At 53.0% G+C, this 24,438-nt stretch overlaps 1 protein-coding gene and 1 long non-coding RNA gene across 2 annotated transcripts in view; both read right to left on the reverse strand.

The window, feature by feature from the left end:
- Positions 1-1,808: 1,808 nt before the first annotated feature.
- Positions 1,809-4,326, reverse strand: LOC136566375 (uncharacterized). The gene is made up of 2 exons (XR_010785014.1): positions 3,935-4,326; positions 1,809-3,589 (listed from the first exon to the last, which is right to left on the reverse strand). It is a non-coding gene; the product is annotated as an uncharacterized lncRNA (long non-coding RNA).
- An 815-nt stretch (positions 4,327-5,141) lies between these two features.
- The window catches only part of SLC45A3 (solute carrier family 45 member 3), a 31,057-nt gene continuing 11,760 nt past the window's right edge, over positions 5,142-24,438 (reverse strand). Inside the window, exons 3-7 of the mRNA XM_066565436.1 lie at positions 21,458-21,745; positions 15,924-16,297; positions 14,420-15,256; positions 8,301-8,566; positions 5,142-6,204 (exon numbers count right to left, since the gene is read on the reverse strand). Of these exons, the coding sequence (XP_066421533.1) occupies positions 5,731-6,204; positions 8,301-8,566; positions 14,420-15,256; positions 15,924-16,071 (1,725 nt within the window). The 5' untranslated portion in view covers positions 16,072-16,297; positions 21,458-21,745 and the 3' untranslated portion in view covers positions 5,142-5,730. The remainder of the gene's footprint in view (positions 6,205-8,300; positions 8,567-14,419; positions 15,257-15,923; positions 16,298-21,457; positions 21,746-24,438) is intronic.

Consider the following 24,438-nt stretch of genomic DNA (forward strand, 5'->3'; position numbering starts at 1 on the left):
GGGAGGGGGACCAGGACGGCCCGGGAGGGGGCACGGGATGGGCACCGGGATGGGGCACGGGAGGGGCACCGGGATGGGGCACAAGATGGGCACCGGGAGGGTCCCATCCTGTCCCACAGGATGAGCCGGTCCCCGCTGGAGCAGCTCCCGCAGGGGATCCCCCCACCCCGCCATCCGCTCCCCGCGCTGCTCGGTGGCCCTGGGAGCGATCCAGGGAGCTCCAGCGCCCCGGGAAAAGGAGGAGAGACCCTGCAGGGAGAGGGAGCCGCTGGAATCCGGGGGGATCCAGGTGTGTGGGGGGGTTTGAACCCAGGGGGATCCAAAGTGGGGATTTTAAATCTAGGGGGATCCAGGTGTGAGGGGGAGGTTTGAACCCACGTGGATCCAGGTGTGTGGCAGGATTTAAATCCAGGTGGGTCCATGGTGGGGATTTTAGATCCACGTGGATCCAGGTGTGCAGATTTTGGGCAGGGCTGTAGCGCTCGGATGCTGCAAGGAGTGAGGCGTGTCCTTGTCGTGGCTTTGGGCTGAGCCCCACCGAGTTCCTCTGCTCCGGGAGATTTTGGGACTGAACAAAAACACCTGGGCCAGGGGGAGGCTTCAAATTTACAGAAACCAAAACAAAATGGGAAAAACAACCTGAAGGTGCACAGAAAGGGTGACCCGGGTGCTGCTGCGTGTGTCACTGACCCTGTGCCACAGCCTCGCAGTGCTCAACATTATTGCTGATAACACATCAGATAAGCACTGATAATAATTAATAATACTCATTTATGGCCTTGCAGGGCTTGGGAAGGTCTCAGAATCCTCAGGTACTCCCGGCTGCCAGGGTTCAGACACGGAGGGCTTTGATTTACACCGTGTCACAAAATTCCTGGGGACAGCAGCCGGGAGCGGCTCCTGCTCGGGGTTTGTGGCACAGCTGAGTGGGATCGGAGCTTTTTGGGGGAAAGAGGAGTGGCTGTGCAGCTCCACGGTGACACCCGGGGACACCAGTGCCACTCGGAGCCGCTCAGCGCGACCTGGAGCCCTCCTGGCCATGCCCATTATGCTGATTTCCCTGCCCATGTCCCCGCCCATAAAACATTAACCCCGCCCCCGCCTCGTGGCCACGCCCATGTCCCCACCCCATCATCTACCCCACCCTCAAACCGCCCCTTTGTGTCTGGCCACGCCCTAACCCGACCCATGACTCCTCCCCATTTAAAGCCCCGCTCTCGACCCCGCCCATTCACTGACCCCGCCCTCTGACCTTGCTCCCGCCTGTCCCCATCCCAAAAGTGGCACCCAGGCCACGCCCCGCGGCCACGCCCAGGCTCTCAAACCCTCCCCTCATTCATTGGCCACACCCCAGCCATGTCCATTATCCTCTGGCCACGCCCCCAGACCGCCAGTCATTCATTGGCTACGCCCACCACAGCCTGACATTCGTTGACCATGCCCACACATCAGATGTCATTCCCGTGGCCACGCCCATTCGCTGTCAGTCATTCCCCGGCCACGCCCATTCGCTGTCAGTCATTCCCCGGCCACGCCCATTCGCTGTCAGTCATTCCCCGGCCACGCCCATACGCTGTCAGTCATTTCCCCGGCCACGCCCATTCGCTGTCAGTCATTTCCCCGGCCACGCCCATTCGCTGTCAGTCATTTCCCCGGCCACGCCCACTCGCTGTCAGTCATTTCCCCGGTCACGCCCATTCACTGTCAGTCATTTCCCCGGCCACGCCCACGCGTCCTCCCGCGCGCTCGTGGCGCCCCCTCGTGGCCAGGTCACGCATTTTTCCCTTTTTCCACACCTTTTTATTCCCCCCCCCCCTTTTTTCCATAAAAATTTATAATAAAAGCCATAAAAGCCTTCCTCTCGCGCCGTATACAAAATATTCACTCTACCAAATAAATAAACCACAACGTCTCACGGGCAGGATGTGACCTCAAAAAGGAAAACCAGCATCCATCCATCCATCCCCCCAGTCCTTCCCTACCCTAGGGAATTTACACAAGTGATCCCTCCTCCACCTTCCAAGTTCACCTGTGAGGAAGAGAAAAGCTCCTGCTCGCCAGCTCTGAGCAGCTCGTACCCAAACCTGTGGCCAGACAGGACCAAATCCTGAAGAAATTCTGTGGTCACACAGGGAATATCAGGAACAGCAGTAAGGGATGCTCTTACCCAGACCAGAACATCCATTGCTGCTCTTACATGTGATCCTGACACAGAAAGTTTCTTAGAAGAAGCCAAAAAAAGCCAATTTTGTGAAGATCTCCTCATCCTCCTGCTCCCTCACCCTGATTTCCCATTATTAGCCCCGGCTCTGCCCCTCTCTTTATCTCTGCTTTATCACCTGGGGGTTTGAAATGAAGAATTTGAGCCCTTTCCCCCAAACCCCTTCACCTGAAATGAAGAATTTGAGGCCTTTGCCACCAAACCCTTTCACCTGAAATGAAGAATTTGAGCCATTTGCCACCAAACCACTTCACCTGAAATGAAGAATTTGAGCCCTTTACCCCAAACCCCTTCACCTGAAATGAAGAATTTGAGTCCTTTGCCACCAAACCCTTTCACCAGAAATGAAGAATTTGAGTCCTTTCCCACCAAACCACCTGAAATGAAGAATTTGAGCCCTTTCCCATCACCTGAAATGAAGAATTTGAGCCCTTTCTCACCACCTGAAGCTCAGTGTGGAAGCACTTTAGGCACTTAAATCATCAAAAGCATTTGAGCATCAGGGCAGCCTCTGTGCAGGGAAATTTCCTCACATTCACATGAGGAATATTCCAAATAAAGGGGTTTTCAGCCTTGGCTCAGAGGGGCAATTTATTCCAGGACCCCCCCAGCTCTGGCAATAGGATTTTGTCCCAAATCCTTCCTGCTGCAGCCTGCAGTGGACAGAGCTCAGGGTAGGGAGTCCAGACCCCAAAAGTGTTTCTGGAAGTGGTTAAGGCAGAGCCAAGTCTGTCCCAGAAGAGCTGCGAGTCAGCGCTGTGGGAAAGGGCGGCTGGCAGCCTTTAATTGAGACAAAAATGAAACCCACAAACGCTGACCCCTGACGGGAAAGGGACGATCCCAAAGCTTTGAGGGCCCGGCTCAGACAGCAGGGGAGTCACCCAGCCAAGGAACAGGCTGACAAAACTCGGCCAAAATAGCAACACTGCACCCTCCAGCCCAACCTCACAAGCGCCTCTGGCTGCCCACACACCTCCACAAAACAAAAAATAATCCCAGACAGCTCGTTTGGGGCAGGCAGAGCTGGAGTTTGTGAGCTCCCAGCACCAATCCAGCCTTCCCTCCCGACTTGGGGTCATTCCTGACTTGGGTCAGCTCCTCCTGGAGGGGCAGGAAGCTGCCAGCAGCAGATTTGTCCCAGCTGGGCCACTGGGGACAGGGAATGGCTCTGGCCAGGGGGAATCGGGCTCTGCTGCCAGCAGAAGGGACTTGGGGATGGGAGCCAGAACAGCCTGGGCAGCCCTGCAGGGATGGGACAGGAAAAGAACCTCAGGAGAACAAGCTGGGCATCCCTGGGGAGGTGGGACAGGAAAAGAACCTCAGGAGAACAAGCTGGGCATCCCTGGGGAGGTGGGACAGGAAAAGAACCTGGAGATGGGTGAGGAAAACAGCCTGGACATCCCTGGAGAGATGGGACAGGAAAAGAACCACAGGAGAAAAACCTGGGCATCCCTGGGGAGGTGGGACAGGAGAACCTGGACATCCCCAGAGGGATGGGAGCCAGACGTCCCTGGAGAAATGGGTCAGGTAAAGAACCTGGAGATGGGTCAGGAAATCAACCTGGCCAGCCCTGGAGAGATGGGAGCCAGAACAAGCTGGACAGCCTCAGGAGAACAGCCTGGACATCCTGGGGAGATGGGACAGGAGAAGAACCTGGAGATGGGTCAGGAGAACAGCCTGGACATCCCTGGAGAGATGGGACAGGAAAAGAACCTCAGGAGAAAAACCTGGGCATCCCTGGGGAGATGGGACAGGAAAAGAACCTGGAGATCAGGAAAAACAGCCTGGACATCCCTGGAGGGATGGGTCATGAAAAGAACCTAGAAATCCCTGGAAGGATGGGAGCCAGAACAAACTGGGCAACCCTGGAGGGATGGGTAGGGAGAACAGCCTGGGCATCCCTGGAGAGATGTGACAGGAGAACCTGGGCATTCCTGGAGAAATGGGAGCCAGACCATCCCTGGACAGCCCTGGAGGGACAGGAAAAGAACCTGGGCATCCCTGGAGGGATGGGTCAGGAGAACAGCCTGGGCATCCTTGGAGGGACCTTTGGGCCCTGGTCAGGGCAGCAGAGGAGCTTTGCCTCCCTCTGGCAAGAGCTTTGCTCTGCCTCTGTGGGATTAGGGATTCCTGACTTGGAATAAAAGACATTTTATACAGCCCAAGGAGCCACGGGCAGTGAGCAGCTCCAGGTGTGAGTTTGACTCATCAGGAGAGCTCCTCCTGCCCTGCCTCACTGGGCCAGGGCTGAGAACCCCTCTGGGGACTGATTTCCTTGGTGTGTGGCAGCTCCTTTCAGGGGCCACACGTGGAAGAGGCACAAGAGCCTGGATCCATGAGGGGAGAGAGCAAATGCAGGCACTGAGGTGAGACTGAGAACTGTGTGAAGAAAGGTAAAAACAATCATTAAAAAAAAAAAAAAAGTTCTCTCTGTCTGATGCAAGCCAGTACACAGGTAAAGGTTATGTCACCTTTTGGAACTGGTCCTAATGGGATGTTCCTTGTTTTTCCCAAAACAAGGCACAGGAACTTTTCTCCTGGATGGTTTTTCATGGAGGTGGGGAGGGCAGGAATGTCTGGGTACACATGGGCTCCTCCTCAGCCAAACCTTGGCCTCCACACTGCTTTTTTTACCCCCCAGGAAATCTCCTCCCAGTGCCCCAATTGCTGAAACATTGCTCAAGAAATGGGGTAAAACTACAACAAACAGGGGGTGGAGAGGGAAGGAAAAGGAAAGAGAGGAAATGGGAGGAAAAAGAAAGAGGAGAGGAGAGGAGAGGAGAGGAGAGGAGAGGAGAGGAGAGGAGAGGAGAGGAGAGGAGAGGAGAGGAGAGGAGAGGAGAGGAGAGGAGAGGAGAGGAGAGGAGAGGAGAGGAGAGGAGAGGAGAGGAGAGGAGAGGAGAGGAGAGGAGAGGAGAGGAGAGGAGAGGAGAGGAGAGGAGAGGAGAGGAGAGGAGAGGAGAGGAGAGGAGAGGAGAGGAAAGGAAAGGAAAGGAAAGGAAAGGAAAGGAAAGGAAAGGAAAGGAAAGGAAAGGAAAGGAAAGGAAAGGAAAGGAAAGGAAAGGAAAGGAAAGGAAAGGAAAGGAAAGGAAAGGAAAGGAAAGGAAAGGAAAGGAAAGGAAAGGAAAGGAAAGGAAAGGAAAGGAAAGGAAAGGAGGAAAGAGAAAAGGAAAAAGCCAGTGGTTGATCCCCTCCCTGTGCTGCTCCTGCTCAGGAACAAGACCCGTTATCACCAGAGGAAAACCCCAGTTCCCCTTCCCCCTGCAGGACCCCTTTGGTGCTGCTATGCCGTGCTTCCCTCTGCTAAAGGCACCTTTGGAAAGCACTTCAGGCCCTGAGCACAACGCCCCAAAGCCTCTTATTTACACCTGAGATGAACCCCAGAGCTGGCAGCACCAGCGTGGGGACAGCCGGTGCCACACGAGCGGCCCTGTGGGCATACACAGTGTCCTGTCACCCTGGGACACGCACACAGGGCTGTTTGTGCCACCCACGTGGCTGTCCTGCTGTCACACGGGGTGCCTGGCCATGTCACCCTTGTCAAAGACAACTTTGGTAGCGAAGTAGATGGCGACCAGGCCGAGGGCAGCAGCTGACACCATGTAGGCAGTGACAGACTGGGTGAGCTGCACGATGGAGCCCATGAAGAGCGAGGGCACCACCTGGGACAGCAGGAAGGCGCTGTCCAGGATGGCCAGGTCCAGGCAGATCCCTCGGCCAGGAGCCCCCAGCTCCGGCTCCCCCACCATGATCCGCAGGGAGACGTCGCAGGAGGAGCTGACACACAGAGCAGAGCTGGGCACGGCCTGAGGGGAGGCTGGGGATGAGGAGGAGGACGGGGAGGAAGAGGAGAAGAGGCTCCCAGCGTGGCCATTCTGGTAAGACAGCTTCTGGCTGGAGAGCAGCCCCTTGGAGAAGGAGGGTTTCTTGTCCAGCAGAGCGGAGTCCTCCTCCTCTTTCCTCTTGTATTTATGGAGAAAAACCTGTGGGAGGCAGAGAGGTGAGTGAGGAAGGAGTTTGGACTCTGGGAGATGAGTGAGGAAGGAGCTGGGACTCACAGGTGAGTGAGGAAGGAGCTGGGAGTGTGAGAGATCAGTGAGGAAGGAGCTGGGACTCTGGGAAGAGAGTGAGGAAAGAGTTTGGACTCAGAGGTCAGTGAGGAAGGAGTTGGGAGTGTGAGAGGCGAGTGAGAGAGGAGTTTGGACTCTGGGAGCTGAGTGAGGAAGGATTTGGGACTCAGAGGTGAGTGAGGAAGAGCTGGGACTCTGGGAGGTGAGTGAGGAAGATTTGGGACTCAGAGGTCAGTGAGGAAGGAGCTAAGAGTCTGGGAGGTGAGGGAGGAAGGAGCTGGGACTCTGGGAGCTGAGTGAGGAAGGAGCTGGGACTCAAAGCTGAGTGAGGAAGGAGCTGGGAGTCTGGGAGATGAGTGAAAAAGGAGTTGGGACTCTTGGGACTCTGGGAGGTGAGTAAGGAAGGAGTTTGGACCCTCAGAGGTGAGCGAGGAAGGATTTGGGACTCTGAGAGTGAGAAAGGAGCTGTGAGTCTGAGAGCTGAGTGAGGAAGAGCTGTGAGTCTGAGAGCTGAGTGAGGAAGAGCTGGGTGTCTGGGAGGTGAGTGAGGAAGAGCTGGGTGTCTGGGAGGTGAGTGAGGAAGAGCTGGGTGTCTGGGAGGTGAGTGAGGAAGGAGCTGGCACGCCAAGGGAACCTTGTTTTTGTGCAGGAGAGCAAAGCCAGAGCTCTGTGTGTGCTCAGGGCAGTGCCAGCCCGAGCCTGGCCCACGTGAGAAGGGCTCTGGGAGCCCCGGGCTGGCTCTGCCCCACTGGCACAGGACCCAGAGCAGCCCTGACTCACAGGCCTGGGCTGTGCTCAGCCTCTGGGGCTCAGCAGCCAGCCCGGGGACATTCTGTGCTTTTGTCACCTCCTCACTGGGTGCCACTGGATGTTTTTGGAGTTGGTGCTGAGATCAGCTGGGGCAGGGCAGGAGTGAAGGGCCGGGGATATCAGACACCCCGGAGAGTGCAAACAGGAATAAAACAGGAATAAAACAGGAATAAAACAGGAATAAACCAGGAATGTTTGGGGTTTGTGGGGTGGGTGACTGGGAACCCAAACCCAGAGCCCAGCACGAGCAGCCACTTCTCATCTGGGATGCTTCAAAGTGCCACCAGCTGGGACACAGCAGCCCTGGGAACTCAGGGAAGGGCTCTTTTCTCAGCTCTGCACCAAACCTCAACCAAGCTGCTCCATCTGCCTGCCCAGACCCTCCTCACTCCAGCCAGGAAAAGAAAAGGGGCCAGAGGGAACCGAAATCTTTCCCTTCTCACCCTTTTTTCGCTCGCTCTGCTCAAGCTGTGAGGTCTCTGCAGAGTTCCCACAGAGAATCTGCTCACACCAAGGGCAGGAGGGACCAGAGCCAGCTGTGCCCTCCCTGCCTTTCCCTGCCAAGCCTTTGGGAGTGTGGCCTTCCCCCTGCCAGCCCGTGGAGTTTGGGTTTCATTCCATTGATAAAACATCCACGGGAGATCCCAGCCAAGCTGCAGCTCCTGCCAAGCTGAGCATTCCCTCACCCCCTCCATTCTGACAGCACTCCTGGTGCCAGCTGGGATTAAGCTCCAAGAAGAAGAAACCTCGTGAAACTTGTGACACACAACTCCTTCCACAGCACAGCCAACCATGCCTTGGATGAACAGAGCCTGCTCTCAAACCACAAATTAATTCTACATTTGACAGCACAAGAGGAACTCCCATTAATAATCCAGTGTGCAGCTCAGGAACCTCCTAGGACTTCTCCACAAGGATAACATCTGTGGGACAGGGTTTGTGTGTCACAAGTTTCACGAGGTTTCTTCTTCTTGGAGCTTAGGGAATAGGAAGAGCTTGGGTTTTCATTTTACTGATCCTGGTGCTGTGGATGAAAACTGGAAAGCTGTGAGGGCTGAAAATCCTTGGGTTTTGTAGCCTCTCAGGCTGGCAGAGCTGCAGGATTCACAGAGGGGACAACTAAACCAGACCAATTCCCCTAAAACACAGGAAAAACCAGAAAATCTGCAGGGCCAGGCAGCCCTGGAGCAGATCCTCACCTGTTTGTCGTGGTGGTAGAGGGATGCCAGCGTGTAGGGCAGGATCTGGAGGGCAGAGAAGGTGAATCCAGTCAGGGCAGCAGAGATGGTGACCACGGTGACGCTGTGGGACAGGCACATGACACAGGCTGCCCCGGGGAAGAACACCACGCTGGCCAGGTACACCGCCCGCGTGCCAAAGCGCTTCACCAGCCTGTCCATGATTGTCGAGAAGAAGATGGAGGTGGTGCACTGCAGGAAGAGCCCCAGGCTGCCCATCCGGACACCTGAGGGGACAGGGGATGGACACTGCCCTGGCTGCCCCCGATTCACACAGCCAGGCTTGCTGCCCTCTGTCCCAAACCCCCAAAACAGCCTTCTCTTGTCCCAAACCCCAAAAACAGCCTTCTCTCGGTCCCAAACCCCCAAAACAGCCTTCTCTCGGTCCCAAACCCCCAAAACAGCCTTCTCTTGGTCCCAAACCCCAAAAACAGCCTTCTCTCGGTCCCAAACCCCAAAAACAGTCTTCTCTTGTCCCAAACCCCCAAAACAGTCTTCTCTCAGACCCAAACCCCCAAAACAGCCTTCTCTTGGTCCCAAACCCCAAAAACAGTCTTCTCTTGTCCCAAACCCCCAAAACAGTCTTCTCTCAGACCCAAACCCCCAAAACAGCCTTCTCTTGTCCCAAACCCCCAAAACAGCCTTCTCTCGGTCCCAAACCCCAAAAACATCCTTCTTTTGGTCCCAAATCCCAAAAACATCCTTCTTTTGGTCCCAAACCCCAAAAAATCCTTCTTTCAGTCTCAAATCCCAAAAACATCCTTTCCTCTGTCTCAAACCCCAAAAACGTCCTTCTCTTGGACCCAAATCTCAAAATATTCTTTCTTCTCTATCAGTCCTTAACCCCAAAACACCCTTCCCTCTCCATCAGCCCTTAACCCCAAAAACATTGTTCCCTGTCAGTCCCAAAGCCCAAAACATCCTTCCCTCTGTCCCAAATCCCAAAAACATCCTTCTCTTGGTCCCAAATCCCAAAATATTCTTCCTTCTCTATCACTCCTTAACCCCAAAACTATCCTTCACTATCAATCCCAAACTCCAGAGACATCCCTCCCTCTGTCCCAAACCTCAAAACATCCTTTCCTCTCCATCAGTCCCAAACCCCAGAAACATCCTTCCCTGTCAGTCCCAAACTCCAATTCTGTCAGTCTTTAACTCCAAAAACATCCCTCCCTCTCCATCAGTCCCAAAGTCCAGAAACCTCAAAACCTCCTTCATTCTCCCCAGAACATCCCTCCCTCTGTCCCAAACCCCAAAGGGTGCCTCTGTCCCAAACTCCCAAGGAGACAGCGAGGCCCAGAGAGCTCAGCCAGCCTGGGCTGGCTCAGGGGACAGAGCAGCATCACCCAGGACATGCCAGGATTGCAGCAGCCACCCCCAGAGCCCCCTCCTTCCCTCCTGGGCACCCCTGGTGTGAAAAATGCATGTATTTTATGATTGGCTTTTCACAAATATTCAAATGAATATTATATGTGTTGTGTTAGAAAGTAATGCTGTATTGATTCTCTGAAGTAGTGTGGTAAATATTGTTTTAGGTTATAAAAAATGTTAAAATAGAAACTGTGCTGTGTAAGATACATTTTTAAAAGAAAGGACTCGCAGTGAGACAGGAGCCACGGGACACCTGAATCTTTCAGAGAAAGAGAATTTATTGCTCCATTATCAGGAGAAACGAACTTCTTCCTGCCTCAAGGTGCTGTTAGGATTCAGAGGAAGAAGCTGACACTGCCCAGACAGAATCCTGTGTTTGAATGGAATTTATGCATCATGGATGAGGTGTATGAATATGCAACAGGCTGTTGCTTTTAAGGGTTAATCCTCTTTTAAGGTGGGGCCTTTTTCGGGCTCGTGCTGCCCAGAAAAAGGTACCTGGACATCTGTAACTCTTTGTATTTATTGTCTCATATTGTCCTAATTCAATTTATCCAAATTGTTATTACTCTAATTGCATCGCTATTTTTTTTCTAACCATTTTATTACTATTAAACTTTTAAAAGTTTAAAAACAAGTGACTGGCGTTTTTCACACCTGGGACCCCAAATGCCACCCCTGCCTTTGGCACCCCTGTTTGTCCCTTCGTCCCGCTCTGGCCCCAGGAGCTGTCACCTGCAGCTGACCCAGGATCCGCTGTTATCTGATGCCAGGGGCAGCAGCGGAACAAAGGCGAGGAGGGATTGTGCCGGAGCCAAGGTAAAGTACAGAACGTGCCCCAAACTGATGCATCCGGTGGCAATCCGGACCTTACCCCCTTGACAAAGATCGCTCAGATTTCAGGGAATTAAAGCCATTAACCCTTTGGAGCAGGGATCATTACTCAACACGTGTTTCTATGACAGCCAGCACAATGGAGGGCTGAGCTGCTGGCAGCTAAACAGTGCAAGTGTTAAGTAATAATTAAGCTGCCTCGAAGTTAAACAGACACCCAGCACAAAGGGGCAGTGTGCTGCAGGGCCCTGCGAGTGCAAAACTGCAGGAAGGTGCCTCCAGAATAAAATATTTGGATTAAGGAGACCAAAGGAGTGGTTAGGAAGGGATTGAAGGCTCTGGCACAACGCAGCAGGAAAAAATGGGACAGCAGGTGACACCTGGGGACAGGTGAGGGCTGCTGGAGCAGCGTCCCAGCCTGGGAGGTGGCAGCTGCAGGATTGTGAGCAGCTCCAAGGCACAGGGGAGCTGCTGGAGGGCGGCTGGAGGTGGGAATCTCCCAGCAGAATGGAGGGAAGGAGCAGCAAATCCACCCCAGTGCTACAGAGCACCCCTGAAGTAAAGACATTAAAGAATGAAAACACCCTGCTCTGCAAAGATGGGAGCACCCAGAACACCCTGCTCTGCAAGGATGGGAGCACCCAGAACACCCAAAACACCCTGCTCTGCAAGGATGGGAGCACCCAGAACACCCAAAACACCCTGCTCTGCAAGGATGGGAGCACCCAGAACACCCTGCTCTGCAAGGATAGGAGCACCCAGAACACCCTGCTCTGCAAGGATAGGAGCACCCAAACACCCTGCTCTGCAAGGATGGGAGCACCCAAAACACCCAAAACTCCCTGCTCTGCAAGGATGGGAGCACCCAGAACACCCAAAACACCCTGCTCTGCAAGGATGGGAGTGCCCTAACACCCTGCTCTGCAAGGATAGGAGCACCCAGAACACCCTGCTCTGCAAGGATGGGAGCGCCCTAACACCCTGCTCTGCAAGGATGGGAGCACCCAAACTCCCTGCTCTGCAAGGATGGGAGCACCCAAAACACCCTGCTCTGCAAGGATAGGAGCACCCAGAACACCCTGATCTGCAAGGATGGGAGCACCCAAAACACCCTGCTCTGCAAGGATGGGAGCACCCAGAACACCCTGCTCTGCAAGGATGGGAGCGCCCTAACACCCTGCTCTGCAAGGATGGGAGCACCCAAACTCCCTGCTCTGCAAGGATGGGAGCGCCCTCACCCCTCGCTGGGAAGGGAGGGCAGAGCTGCAGAGCTGTAGCCACGGTATTTTCTGAAAAATCCCTTTTGCTAGGATTTTTTCTCCTGAGAAGCTGAGAGGCCTCAGAAATGAAATGTAACCAATGGTTATCTGCTGATGTGGAATGCAACAGGTGCATCTGGGATTGGTCTCATGGGGTTGTTTTTAATTAATGGCCAATCACAGCCCAGCTGGCTCAGACTCTCTGGTCAGTCACAAGATTTTATTATCATTCCTTTCCTTTCCTTGCAAGCCTTCTGATTAAATCCTTTCTTCTATTCTTTTAGTATATATATACATACTATATTTTTATATCAATTTAAATATATATTAATATATATGTTATAAATATACATTAATATATATTATTATATTATTATATATTATATAAAATATAATATATAATCTATATTAATATTAATATATATTATATAATATATTACTATTAATAATATATTAATATTATAATATATTAATATATTATATGTTATTATTATATATATTTAAATTTAAATATATATTAATATATATTTTTAGTATATATGTAATATATATATGCTAAAAATATATATGATACATTCTTTAGTTTTAACAGATCATTTTCCTTTCATATAATATATATATCATAAAATAATAAATCAGCCTTCTGAAAGATGGGAGCCAAGATCCTCATCTCTTCCCTCATCCTGTGAGCACCAGCACAGAGGGCAGTGCCAGGAGCTCTCCATCCAGCAGGGCCTGCAGACAGAGCCAGCTCCGTCCTGCCAGACCCAACAGCCCAGCCCCAGGCCAGGGCTGCCCTGCCAGATCCGTGCTGGGAAGAACCAGGAGGTGTTTCCCAACCTTGTGCCACGCTCTGGGAGCCATGGGAAAATGTTCTTTCCTGCCCTATCTGCAGAAAGCCAAGTTTGCTGTAGGTTTTTGTTTTTTTTTTTTTAATTACCAACAGAGCTGAGCCCATCCCCAGCTCCCAGGAAACTTTTTTACCCCAGGGAATGTGGCAGCAGCTCTCTGGCCACAGAGAGAGGCACAACTTTCCCAGGCATTGGCCTGGGGAGGGCTGTGAGATCAGAGAAAAGAATGAGAAACAATTCTTATCTTCTTTTGCTACACCTGTTATTGTGAACAGGTAAAATGTGCTATGGAGATTTGTTTACCAAAGGGTGGTTTCTTAATTAGCCAGTGGTGATGGTGTTTGGATTGGAGGACCAATTATATCCAGCTGTGTCTATAAAAGGAATGGGTTTCTTAATAAAAATGGAATCATATAATATGAATAATAAAGTAATGGATCAGCCTTCTGTGAATCATAAGAGTCAATGCTGATTATTGCCTGGCTGGGGGCCTGTGGTAATCACATATCCTCTGAACAGAGAGAGACACAGCTCTCCCAGGAAAATCCTGGGAAGCTGTGGGAAACTTAGAGGAAAGAATTAAAACTGAAATTATTATCTCTCTTTCTGTAACTGTTGTTTATAGGTATGGCTCTCCAGAGTGTGCTGTTCACAGCTCACCAATGGTGTGAGAGGTTTTCACTTTGACACCAATCAGGTCTCAGCTTGGCAAGTCAGGCTATAAAAGTTGTACCTTTTCCTAATGAACTGTTGTCCTGGATTGCCAAGGGAATTGGATTCTATTTGCCATCTGTAATGGCAGCTGTCTTCTGTTCAGTGGGCAGTTTTCCTTATCTCTTCCACACCCACTCCTCCATCCGGGAAGGATAATAATACTATATTATAAAAATAATTATCTGCTGATATTATAATAATAATAATCTGCTGATAACAGGCCATTGAACATCACTGTATGGCTGATAAGAACTACAGCATCCCATTGGGAGATGTGAGTCCAGGGGGAGGAGCCAAGCATTCCTACCTGGATAGAATCTGGAGATTCTGGAACACCAGCACAGCTTCTGCACTGGATTGCCCAGAGGAAGAGCAGCTGCCTCTTGCCCTGGATCTTCAGAGGCAGAGACTGCACCTTTCTCCAGGATCCCTGCTCCAGCAGAACCAGCCCTGGCACTGCAGGAGGGCTGAGCCACAATTCCAATGGTTCTGCTGCCCGCAGCCTGACCCACAGGGTGTCAGGCTGGGTTCTGACTCTGGCAGTGCTGGTTTGTGATGGTGTTCACAGGGGTCCCAGGATGAGGGAAGAGACGAGCCTCTGACTCCGTGTTTCAGAAGGCTTGATTTATTATTTTATGATATATATTACATTAAAACTATACTAAAAGAATAGAAGAAAAGGTTCTCATCAGAAGGCTGGCTAAGAATAGCATAGAATGGAATGAATAACAAAAGCTTCTATCTCAGACAGAGTCCGATCCAGCTGACTGTGATTGGCCATTAATTAGAAACAACTCCATGAGACCAATCCCAGATGCACCTGTTGCATTCCACAGCAGCAGATAACCATTGTCTACATTTTGTTCCTGAGGCCTCTCAGCTTCTCAGGAGGAAAAATCCTAAGGAAAGGATTTTTCAGAAAAGTTGTCTGCGACATTGGTTTAGTTTACTGCGTTATTTTACCTTTTTATTTTCTCACCCCAATAAAGAACCTCTTTCTCCTGAGAAAGTTTGGCCTCGTTCAGATTCATAACACCCCCACACTCCTCACCTTCATCGTAGTGCCGCCGGGCCTCCGTGCCTGGCTTGGCCCTGGGCACGCCGTGGTACAGCCCCTCGCCAACAAAATCCGTGTAGAACAGCATGAAGGTCATCAGGGCCATCCAGCTGCACAGCTCGGCCACGAAGAGCCTCCGGATGACCCTGGGGATGCGGCAGTAGAGGCCATGCAGCCGCGGCAGCAGCAGGCACAGCTTCCTCCCCGCCTGCAGCACCCGCCTGCCCTGCAGCAGGCACGGCCCTCGCGCCACCCGCCAGCAGCAGCAGCACCACAGGGACGGCTTTGGTGGCTTTGGGGACACGTCCTTGAGTGCTGGCCCGTCCAGGAGATCCCCCTGCATGGCCGCCTCCTCTGTCACAAACAGCGTGGCCAGCACACAGCCGAGGAAGATGAGGGCCAGCAGGGTGAAGAGGCAGCTCTGCTGGCTGCCCAGGTAGGGCGCCAGGAAGGCCCAGTCGATGGCGGGCAGCAGGTACCCAATACAGCCCCCCAGGCTGACCATGAAGGCGTACATGGAGAAGGCCTGGCGGCAGTTGTCCGGCTCCTGGAAGAGGTCAGAGAGCAGGGCCTCCAGAGGGGTGAAGCACACCTGGCCACAGAAATCCAGCAGGCCGATGCCCACGATGAGGAAGGCGATCTCCAGGGGCCGGGGGTTGAGGGCACACAGGCTGGCCAGGCTGCTGGCGTGGGGGATGACAAAAAGGCTGAGCAGCACGCCCAGGCACAGCGCCCAGATGAAAGGTCTCCTGCGGCCGTAGCTGCTGTGCCAGTGGTCACTGGCCGAGCCGATGAGAGGCACAAAAACCAGCCCAAGCACGGGGCCTATCCCTGGGAAAGAGACACGGGGTGTTACAGGGACACAGCTGCTCTGTGTGCTCTCCTAAAATGGGTGATTTGTCAGTTTGGGAGGTGGCAGTGGGTCACAGCCCCTCTCCCTGCCCTCACTCACCCCCACCCTCCAGACTGCAAGGTTCAACAAAAAAAAACCAATGCAGAAACATCCTTCCCTGTAGCCATGATATTTTCTGAAAAATCCTTTCCTTAGGATTTTTCCTCCCGAGAAGCTGAGAGGCCTCAGGAACAAAATGTAAGCAATGGTTATCTGCTGCTGTGGAATGCAACAGGTGCATTCTGTGATTGTCCATTAATTAGAAACAACTGCATGGGACCAATCACAGATGCACCTGTTGCATCCCACAGCAGCAGATACCCATTGTCTACATTTTGTTCCTGAGGCCTCTCAGCTTCTCAGGAGGAAAAATCCTAAGGAAAGGATTTTTCAGAAAATATCATGGCTACACTTCCCTCTGTCCCAAACCTCAAAACATCCTTTCCTCTCCACCAGCCCTTAACCCCCAAACCATCCCTCCCTCAGAGAGGCGACAAAATCTCCCTCAGAGAATTGACAAAAGCTGCCTACCCAAAACCATGGTCATGAACTTCTCCTCCATACCCAAACCATCCCTCCCCCAGAGAGGTGACAAAAGCTGCCTACCCAAAACCATGGTCATGAACTTCTCCTCCACGCCCACCTCCAGCAGCAGTGGTGGCACGTAGGTGATGCCAGCGGCCAGGCACACCTCCAGCCCGAAGGTCAGCGAGTTGACCAGCAGCAGCTGGGTCCTGCGGCTCTGCAAGGACATGCTGTCCCCTCAGTGGCACAGGGCTGTGTCCTGCCAGCTGCAGAGCTCCCAGGGATGCCCCCCAGGCAAGGACTGGAGCTTCCCGACTCGGGCTGCCGGGGAGATGCTGCTTCCCATTTTATCAACGGCCAAGGAACCGTCTGCTCCTCTTCCTCTTCTTGTGAGGCGCGGAGAGCCCAGGCAGGGATCCCACTGCAGGCTGCTCCTCCTGCTCACAGGCTGGGGACTGTGGGGAGAGCATTAAACACAGCAGGGAATGAGTTAAAACCAGGGGCCACAGGGATGTGTCACTGCTGAAAGGGACAGCGCCCATCCCAGCAGGGTGGGGAGGGATGGGAAGAGGGGCAGGTGAGAGGATGAAAGCTCCATCCCTGGTTTATCTCCAAAGGAGGATGGAAAACTCCATCCCAGGTTTATCTGCAAGGGTTTGTGGGGTAAAACCAGGGGCCACAGGGATGTGTCACCACTGAAAGGGACAGTGCCCATCCCAGCAGGGTGGGGAGGGGTCAGGAGAGGTGTAAGGATGAAAACTCCATCCCTGGCAGGTTTATTTCCAAGGGTTTGTGGGGTAAAACCACAATGTGTCACCTCTGAAAGGGAGAGTCCTCATCCCAGCAGGGTGGGGAGGGAATGGGAGAGGTGGAAGGATGAAAACTCCATCCCTGACAGGTTTATTTCCAAGGGTTTGTGGGGATGTGTCATCACTGAAAGGGACAGTCTCCATCCCAACAGGCCTGGGAGGGCCCAGGAGAGGAGGAAGGATGAAAACTCCATCCCTAACAGGTTTATTTCTAAGGGTTTGTGGGGTAAAACCACAATGTGTCACTGCTGAAAGGGACAGTCCCCATCCCAGCAGGCCTGGGAGGGGTTGGAAGAGGTGGAAGGATGAAAACTCCATCCCTGGAAGATGGAAAGCTCCATCCCAGGTTTATCTCCAGGGGTTTGTGGGGTAAAACCAGGAGTTACAGGGATGTGTCACCACTGAAAGGGACAGTGCCCATCCCAGCAGCGTGGGGAGGGAATGGGAGAGGTGGAAGGATGAAAACTCCATCCCTGACAGGTTTGTCCCCAAGGGTTTGTGACAGGTGAGACAGGGTTTGGAAAAACCCAATCCTGCCCTGGGGGATTGATGACCTCTCTGTCCTGCCAGGGCACCTGGTGCAGATGGCAGAGACAGAGGATTTGGGGTCTCCTCTCACAGGGAAATCACTCAAGAGCCCCTCCAATGATCAGAGAGTGCCTGCAGCCACATGGAGTTACCCCCAGAGGCCACCACAGCCCTGCCTGGTGACCAGAACACCCCTGTGCAGGTTCCAGGCTCTGGGGGAAGCAATTTCACCCCAACCCCATCCCTGCCTGGTGACCAGAACACCCCTGTGCAGGTTCCAGGCTCTGGGGGAAGCAATTTCACCCCAATCCCATCCCTGCCTGGTGACCAGAACACCCCTGTGCAGGTTCCAGGTTCTGGGACAGGTGATTTCACCCCAATCCCATCCCTGCCTGGTGACCAGAACACCTCTGTGCAGGTTCCAGGCTCTGGGACAGGTGATTTCACCCCAATCCCATCCCTGCCTGGTGACCAGGACACCCCTGTGCAGGTTCCAGGCTCTGGGGGAGGTGATTTCACCCAAACCCCATCTCAGAATGGGGCACAGAGAACACTCAGTGCCTCCGTGGAGTTTCACAAACAAACCTGACCCACTTTAGCCTCATCTAACAGCAAATGGCAATTATCTTACTCATTAGACTGAGTCATTTATTTGCCCTGTAACTGCTCCCTTCTCTCCAGAGGGGAGAGGCCACGGGATGGGGACAGGGGCTGAGCAGATGCCTCTCAAACCCCCCAGGCTCGCCAGCAGCCAGCCCAGCAAAATTTGCTAAAAACCCCTCGGGGAGGTGAGATCAGTGCTCCCTGAGCCCTCCAAAAGCACACAGGTGTGTGCAGGCAGTACAGCAGGGAGAGTTCTGTCACTTTTCTTTTCTCTCTCCCCCTGTGTCGAGGGGGTGGCTGGGGGAGGCTGGCAGGGTGGGGGTGAGGCTCAGCCATCACTCCATCACTCTCTCTCTCTGTGGAGAAATGCCAATCCTGAGCTCAGGCTGCCAGTGCCACTCAATAAATACCAATTATTCCCCTTTGGGGACGGTCACTCCCCTCAGCTGTCACAGAGATCCCTCCTTTCAACATTTAAACGCCTTGCCCGAGGTCAAACAGCAAACAGAGGGGGGGAAAAATCAGAGGGGGAAAGGTTTTGTTTTAATCACCAGAGGCAGCTTCAAAGGCAGCCTGGGCCAGGCTGAGCATCCCTCCAGCCCACCTTGCTCAGATGTGGCTCCACACAGGATGTGTCAGGGGTGCTCAGCTGGAGCCCAGCCCCAGCATGAGGAATTTCAGCTCCAGCAGCTCCCAGAGTCACAAGGAAAAATTGACTGAGGCACTCAGCCCTAAAGGGGGATGTGATGTTCACTGCCTGCTGTGCTCTGGGGTGTGGGGAGCTCAGAGAGGGGGAGTTACCCCAAAAGAAACCCCAAACATCAAGTGAAAGATGCCTCACACAGATTAAAAGTTGATTTTTTGCCGTTTGCTGCTGTGACAGAGCTCTGGGGAGGCAGCAGGGATCTCTCCACCTGCCTGGGAATTCCAGTGTGGAGGCAGAGCTGGATTCCTTATCTGCAGGTAGGAACAGACCTCTCCTCCCCCTCCACACCCTCCCAGGGCTTCGAGGAGAAAACAAATCCCTGAAGCAACAACCGTGAACAGCCAGGGATGGGAAATCCCAACTGCAACAGAGCTGCAGATAAAACCGCAGCAGATGATGAACTTCACCCCAACACCCATTCATTCCTCTGTAATTTTTTTAAATTTTCCACAGAAGAGAGACAGGGAAATGTGCTGGGTGGGGAAATCACCTGAACTGCAGATTTGGGAGGACAAGGGCTGGGAAAAGGAGATTTGGGAGGCTCAGGGAGCCAGGACTCACCTGCAGGTGGCTGATTTGGGAGGACAGGGGCTGGAAAAGGGGGTTTGGGGGGCTCAGGGAGCCAGGACTCACCTGCAGGTGGCTGATTTGGGAGGACAGAGGCTGGAAAAGGGGGTTTGGGAGGCTCAGGGAGGCAGGACTCACCTGCAGGTGCTCCCTGCAGCCCAGCCCAGGCTCTCAGCAGAAGCTGCTGCAGCGTTTGCAGGGCAGCAGAGGTGGAACCCAGCACGGGTTTGGTTTCAGGGCCCTCCCTCTGTGCTGATAACAGCAGTGTTATTGTCACCGTGCCACCCCTGTGCCCCAGCCCCTTGCTGAGGCTGAGCAAACACTGCTGGCAACCCCTCAAAGGTGCTGCCCTGAGGAAACCCCAGCTCTGGGCTCACACCTGAATTTTGCCATTAAAAAAAAAACCGCCCTGAAATTCACATTTATCACCCTCCTTTGCAGATCTGCTGGTGCTCCAGCAGAGATTTAGGACGTGGGGTTGGTATTTTGTTTTTAAAGGCAACGAGATGTCCCTGCAGTGGCAGCCCCAGCAGCAGCAAGACCAAACACCCTCTCCTCAAACCCCTAACCCAATCTTTCCCAGGGGGATTCATGGACTTTGCAGCTCTGGCATGGAAGGAGTCAGGAAAATCCATCCCCAGCTGGGAGAACAGCAGCATGGGCAGCACCTGCCCATCCCACAGGGATTTTGGGGACCTTTCCCAGCCCCATGGGGACAGCTGGTGCAGGTGGCACTGGCACTTCTCACCCTCCAGCCTCATTTCCCCAAATTCCCACAACAGGAACAGGGTTTGTCCTTTCCCCCTCAAGGAGCACCTTGACAAGGACAACAGCAATCCCCAAAAAGGGATTTTTAGAGGTTTCCTGCACTTGGGAGCAGAAGGGAGCCACATGTGGGCCTGTCCCACAGCTGCTCCCAGAGCTGGCGTGCCATGGGACAGACATCAGCTGCTGCTGCTCCTCTTCCCTCCCCAGGGAGAGCCAAACATCTCAAACCCATGGCTTCCTTCTAAAAACTCAAACCATCTCAAAACCATGGCTCTCTTTTAAAAAAATCCAAAATCTCCAAAGCCACAGCTCTCTGGTTTGCTTTTAAAAAACCCAAAGCATCTCAAACCCATGGCTTTCTTCTAAAAAACCCAAAAATCTCCAAAGCCATGGCTCTCTTCTAAAAAACCCAAACATCTCAAACCCATGGCTTTCTTCTAAAAAACCCAAACATCTCAAAGCCATGGCTCTCTTCTAAAAAACCCAAACATCTCAAACCCATGTCTTTCTTTAAAAAACCCAAACATCTCAAAGCCATGGCTCTCTTCTAAAAAACCCAAACATCTCAAACCCATGGATTTCTTCTAAAAAACCCAAACATCTCAAACCCATGGCTTTCTTCTAAAAAACCCAAAAATTTCCAAACCCATGGCTCTCTTTTAAAAAACCCAAAAATCTCCAAACCCATGGCTCTCTTTTAAAAAACCCAAACCATCTCCACACCATGGCTTTCTTTAAAAAACCCAAACATCTCAAACCCATGGCTCTCTTTTAAAAAAACCCAAAATCTCCAAACCCACGGCTCTCTTTCAAAAAACCCAAAATCTCCAGACCCATGGCTCTCTTTTTAAAAACCCAAACCATCTCCAACCCATGGCTCTCTTTTAAAAAACCCAAACATCTCAAGCTCACAGTTTTCTTTTAAAAAACCCAAACCACCTCCAAAGCCATGACTCTCTTTTAAAAAACCCAAACCATTTCAAACCTATGGCTTTCTTTAAAAAAAACCCAAACCATCTCCAGAGCCATGGCTCTCTGGTTCTCTTTTAAAAACCCAAACCATCTCCAAGCCATGGCTTTCTTTTAAAAACCCAAACCATCTCCAAAGCCATGGCTCTCTGGTTTGCTTTTAAAAAACCCAAACCACGGCTCTCTTTTAAAAAAACCAAAACCATCTCCAGACCCACAGCTCTCTTTCAAAAAACCCAAACATCCCCAAACCATGGCTTTATTTTAAAGAACCCAAACCATCTCAAACCCATGGCTCTCTGGTTTGCTTTTAAAGCTTCCAAACCAAATTTTCCCTGCCCTTTCCCTGCAGAGAAGCAGCAGATCAGCTCCCAGAGGCTGCCTCACCTGGCAGCCAGGTAGGAGGGCGGGTCCAGGGCAGGAGCAAAGCTTGGCTGGACAAGGGCAGAGGAGAAGGTGAAGCCAGGGAAGATTTTAGGAAAAAAAACCAACCCCAAACCCCTGGAGAAGGAGGATTTGCTGGGCATTGATGGACACACACAAAGGAACCTCTCTTCCTCCTAAATCTTCCCAACACAGGGAAATCACATCTCAGCAGAGCTTAGAGTGAAGAGTGAGGGCTGGTTATTTTAAAAATAAAATTAATAAAATGTGGTTGTACTTACCTGGCAGAGAAAATCTCATTTCTTCCTGGAAGAATCCATGTCCTGCTACTCCATAATCTCTGCTACTGGTACAGAGGGACCAAGGGATGACGGTGAACGTGGCTTTATAGGCTTTGATTTGCAGTGGTTTGTGCAGCTCAACAGACAGCAGTGACCAGACACAGAGAATTTGGCTCAGGGTGAGGATGCTGAGGCACTGGAACAGCTTTCCCAGAGAAAACGTGGCTGTCCCATCCCTGCAAGTGTCCAAGCCCAGCTTGCAGCAGCCAGAGATAGTGGAGGGTGTCCCTGCACGTGGAACAAAATGAGATTTAAGATCCCTCCCAACCCCCAAACCATTTGATAATTTTATTATTGCTGAAGATTGCAATGCAAGATGTTTTCAGTTGCCATCTGTAGGGCAGATTACCTTTGTCAAGTGGGCAGTTTGCCTTATCTCTCTCTGAGTGACCACAATCACTCCTCCCTCGGGAGGGGACCTGTGCTGATAACAGCTACTGAATGTCCCTGCATGGCTGATAAGAGCTACAGCATCCCACTGGGAGATGTGAGCCCAGGGGGAGGAGCCAAGCATTCCTACCCGGATATAATCTGGAGATTCTGGAACACCAGCACAGCTTCTGCACTGGATTGCCAGAGGAACAGCAGCTGCCTCTGCCCCTGGATCTTCAGAGGCAGAGACTGCACCCTTCTCCAGGATCCCTGCTCCAGCAGAACCAGCCCTGGCACTGCAGGAGGGCTGAGCCACAATTCCAATGGTTCTGCTGCCAACAGCCTGACCCACAGGGTGTCAGGCTGGGTTCTGACTCTGGCACTGTTGGTTTGGTTTACTGCATTGTTTATTTTATCCTTTTATTTTCCCTTTCCCTATTAAAGAACTGTTATTTCCTGCTCCCATATTTTTGCCTGAGAGCCCCTTAATCTAAAATTTACAGCAATTTGGAGGGGTGGGGAGGGTTTACATTCTCCATTTCAGGGGAGGCTCCTGCCTTCCTTAGCAGACTCCTGTCTTTCCAAACCAAGACAATTATTAATTATTTCTGCCCTGTCAGGGCTGCTTTACTCCCTTAGGAAGGGAAATCCCTTGGCTGAGGTGGGGCTGCTCCAGCCCAGGTGATTCACTCCTCACCTTCCCTGCCCAGGTTTGGCACCCAGAGACAGGGACAGGCAAAGAGCTCCCACTCACAACCCCAACATTACATTTCCAACCTTCTGAGGGGCTCTTTGTGAATTCCCTGAAGCCCTTTGGAAGAAAGGGTGGCAGAGAGCTGCAGGGGGAGAGAGCTCAGGAGCAGCCAGGGCCTTTCACAGCTATCAGTGTCCATTCAGTGCTGCTGAATGGGAAATGCACCATGGAGAATAGCTCTGGCAGGCTCCTGGCACGGAATGGAACCCTCACCTGACCTCTCCTGACCCCCTCCCAAATCTCCTTGACCCCATTCACAGCTCGGGGAGGGGATGGATCCGGACTCTGGGAATTAACCCCGCGTTTCCTTTGAGCCCTGGGGCTCCATTCTTGACGAAAGAGCAGCAGCAGCCTGGAAATCCCCTCCAGAGCAGGGTTTGGGATCCCTCCCTCATCTCCCAGGGCAGGGCCCAGCAGCCAGGATCCCTCAGGCCACGGGAGTCACCAAGGGCCATTCCTGGTGGCAGCTCCAGCTTCCCCAGGGACACCCTGGATTTGGGGGATGGTTCTCTCTGCACTGCACCCCCCTGCAAGGGGATCCTGCTGCTTCCAGGGCTAAAATCCCGAGTCCTTTAGGGCACAGAGGGATCCCTGGCACAAGCACACAGCTGAGGGCGCCTCCATTTGGGAATGCACGGCCCATGAGGAATGCTGGCAGGCTGGAGGAAGCTCTGTCCTGCCCTTCACCCTCACACGTCACACTCCAGAGATGTCCTAACCCCATCCCAGAGCCTCTGTCCCACAGCCTGCACCCTCCTGTGGCACAGCAACTGCTCCTGCCAGGATCCTTCCTCCCAGCAAAGAGCAGCCAGCTCCAGCCAGGCCTCCTCCTCCTCCTCCTCCCATTCCAAACAGAGCTCCCTGTGCCTAAGGGGGTCACTGGCTCAGCAGAGGCCAGGCTGGCACTGCTGGAGCTCTCTGGGGCACAGACACGAGCCCAGGGCCATGCCAGGGCTGTGCCAGGGCCAGCAGCTCCCTGCTCCTGGCTGGGCTTCAGCCTCAGGCTGCCCGGGGCATCCATGCAGGGGCAGGGGATGGGCACAGCCAGAGATGGGAACAGCTGGAACTGAGCTCAACTGGAGTTGGGCACAACTGGAGCTGGGCACAGCTGGAACTGAGCTCAACTGGAGCTGGGCACAGCTGGAACTGAGCTCAACTGGAGCTGGGCACAGCTGGAGATGGGCACAGCTAGAACTGAGCTCAGCTGGAGCTGGGCACAGCTGGAACTGAGCTCAACTGGAGCTGGGCACAGCTGGAACTGAGCTCAACTGGAGCTGGGCACAGCTGGAGCTGGGCACCCTGAGTCCTGCAGCCAGCAGGGTCCAAGGCTGCTGGGATGCCCCTCAGCCTCAGCCTCACTTCACCCCCATCCTCCCCCTCACCTCATCAGGAGCTCCCCAAAGCTGAGTTCAGGTCAGGGCTGGGGGGCTGAAAAGCCCCAGTAAAGCCCAGCTCAGCTGCTGAGGGATCTCCAGCCTGGGCTGGGATCTGTGCTGGTGCTCAGCAGGGTCTGGCAGCGTTGTACCCACTCAGGACTGGCATCTCCTCACCAAACTTCATCAAGCAAAACCTCCCAGACTCCTCAGCACTCCCAACACCCCCAGAATCAGCAGAATTTCAGCCCCGAGAGGCTCAGCCCTCGTGGTCACGCTCCCCTGAGCCGGTGTCAGGGCTGCTGCAGCATTTCCAGCCCTCAGACAAGCTTGGCTGGCTGCACAGCAGAGCCCCAGCTTTGTTTTGCTGCTGCATGACCCAAGCTCTTGCTTTTATTCATGAGAGGAGCCCCCGTTCCGGA

The sequence above is a fragment of the Molothrus aeneus genome, chromosome 24, assembly GCF_037042795.1.
Source record: "Molothrus aeneus isolate 106 chromosome 24, BPBGC_Maene_1.0, whole genome shotgun sequence".
Classification (NCBI taxonomy): domain Eukaryota; kingdom Metazoa; phylum Chordata; class Aves; order Passeriformes; family Icteridae; genus Molothrus; species Molothrus aeneus.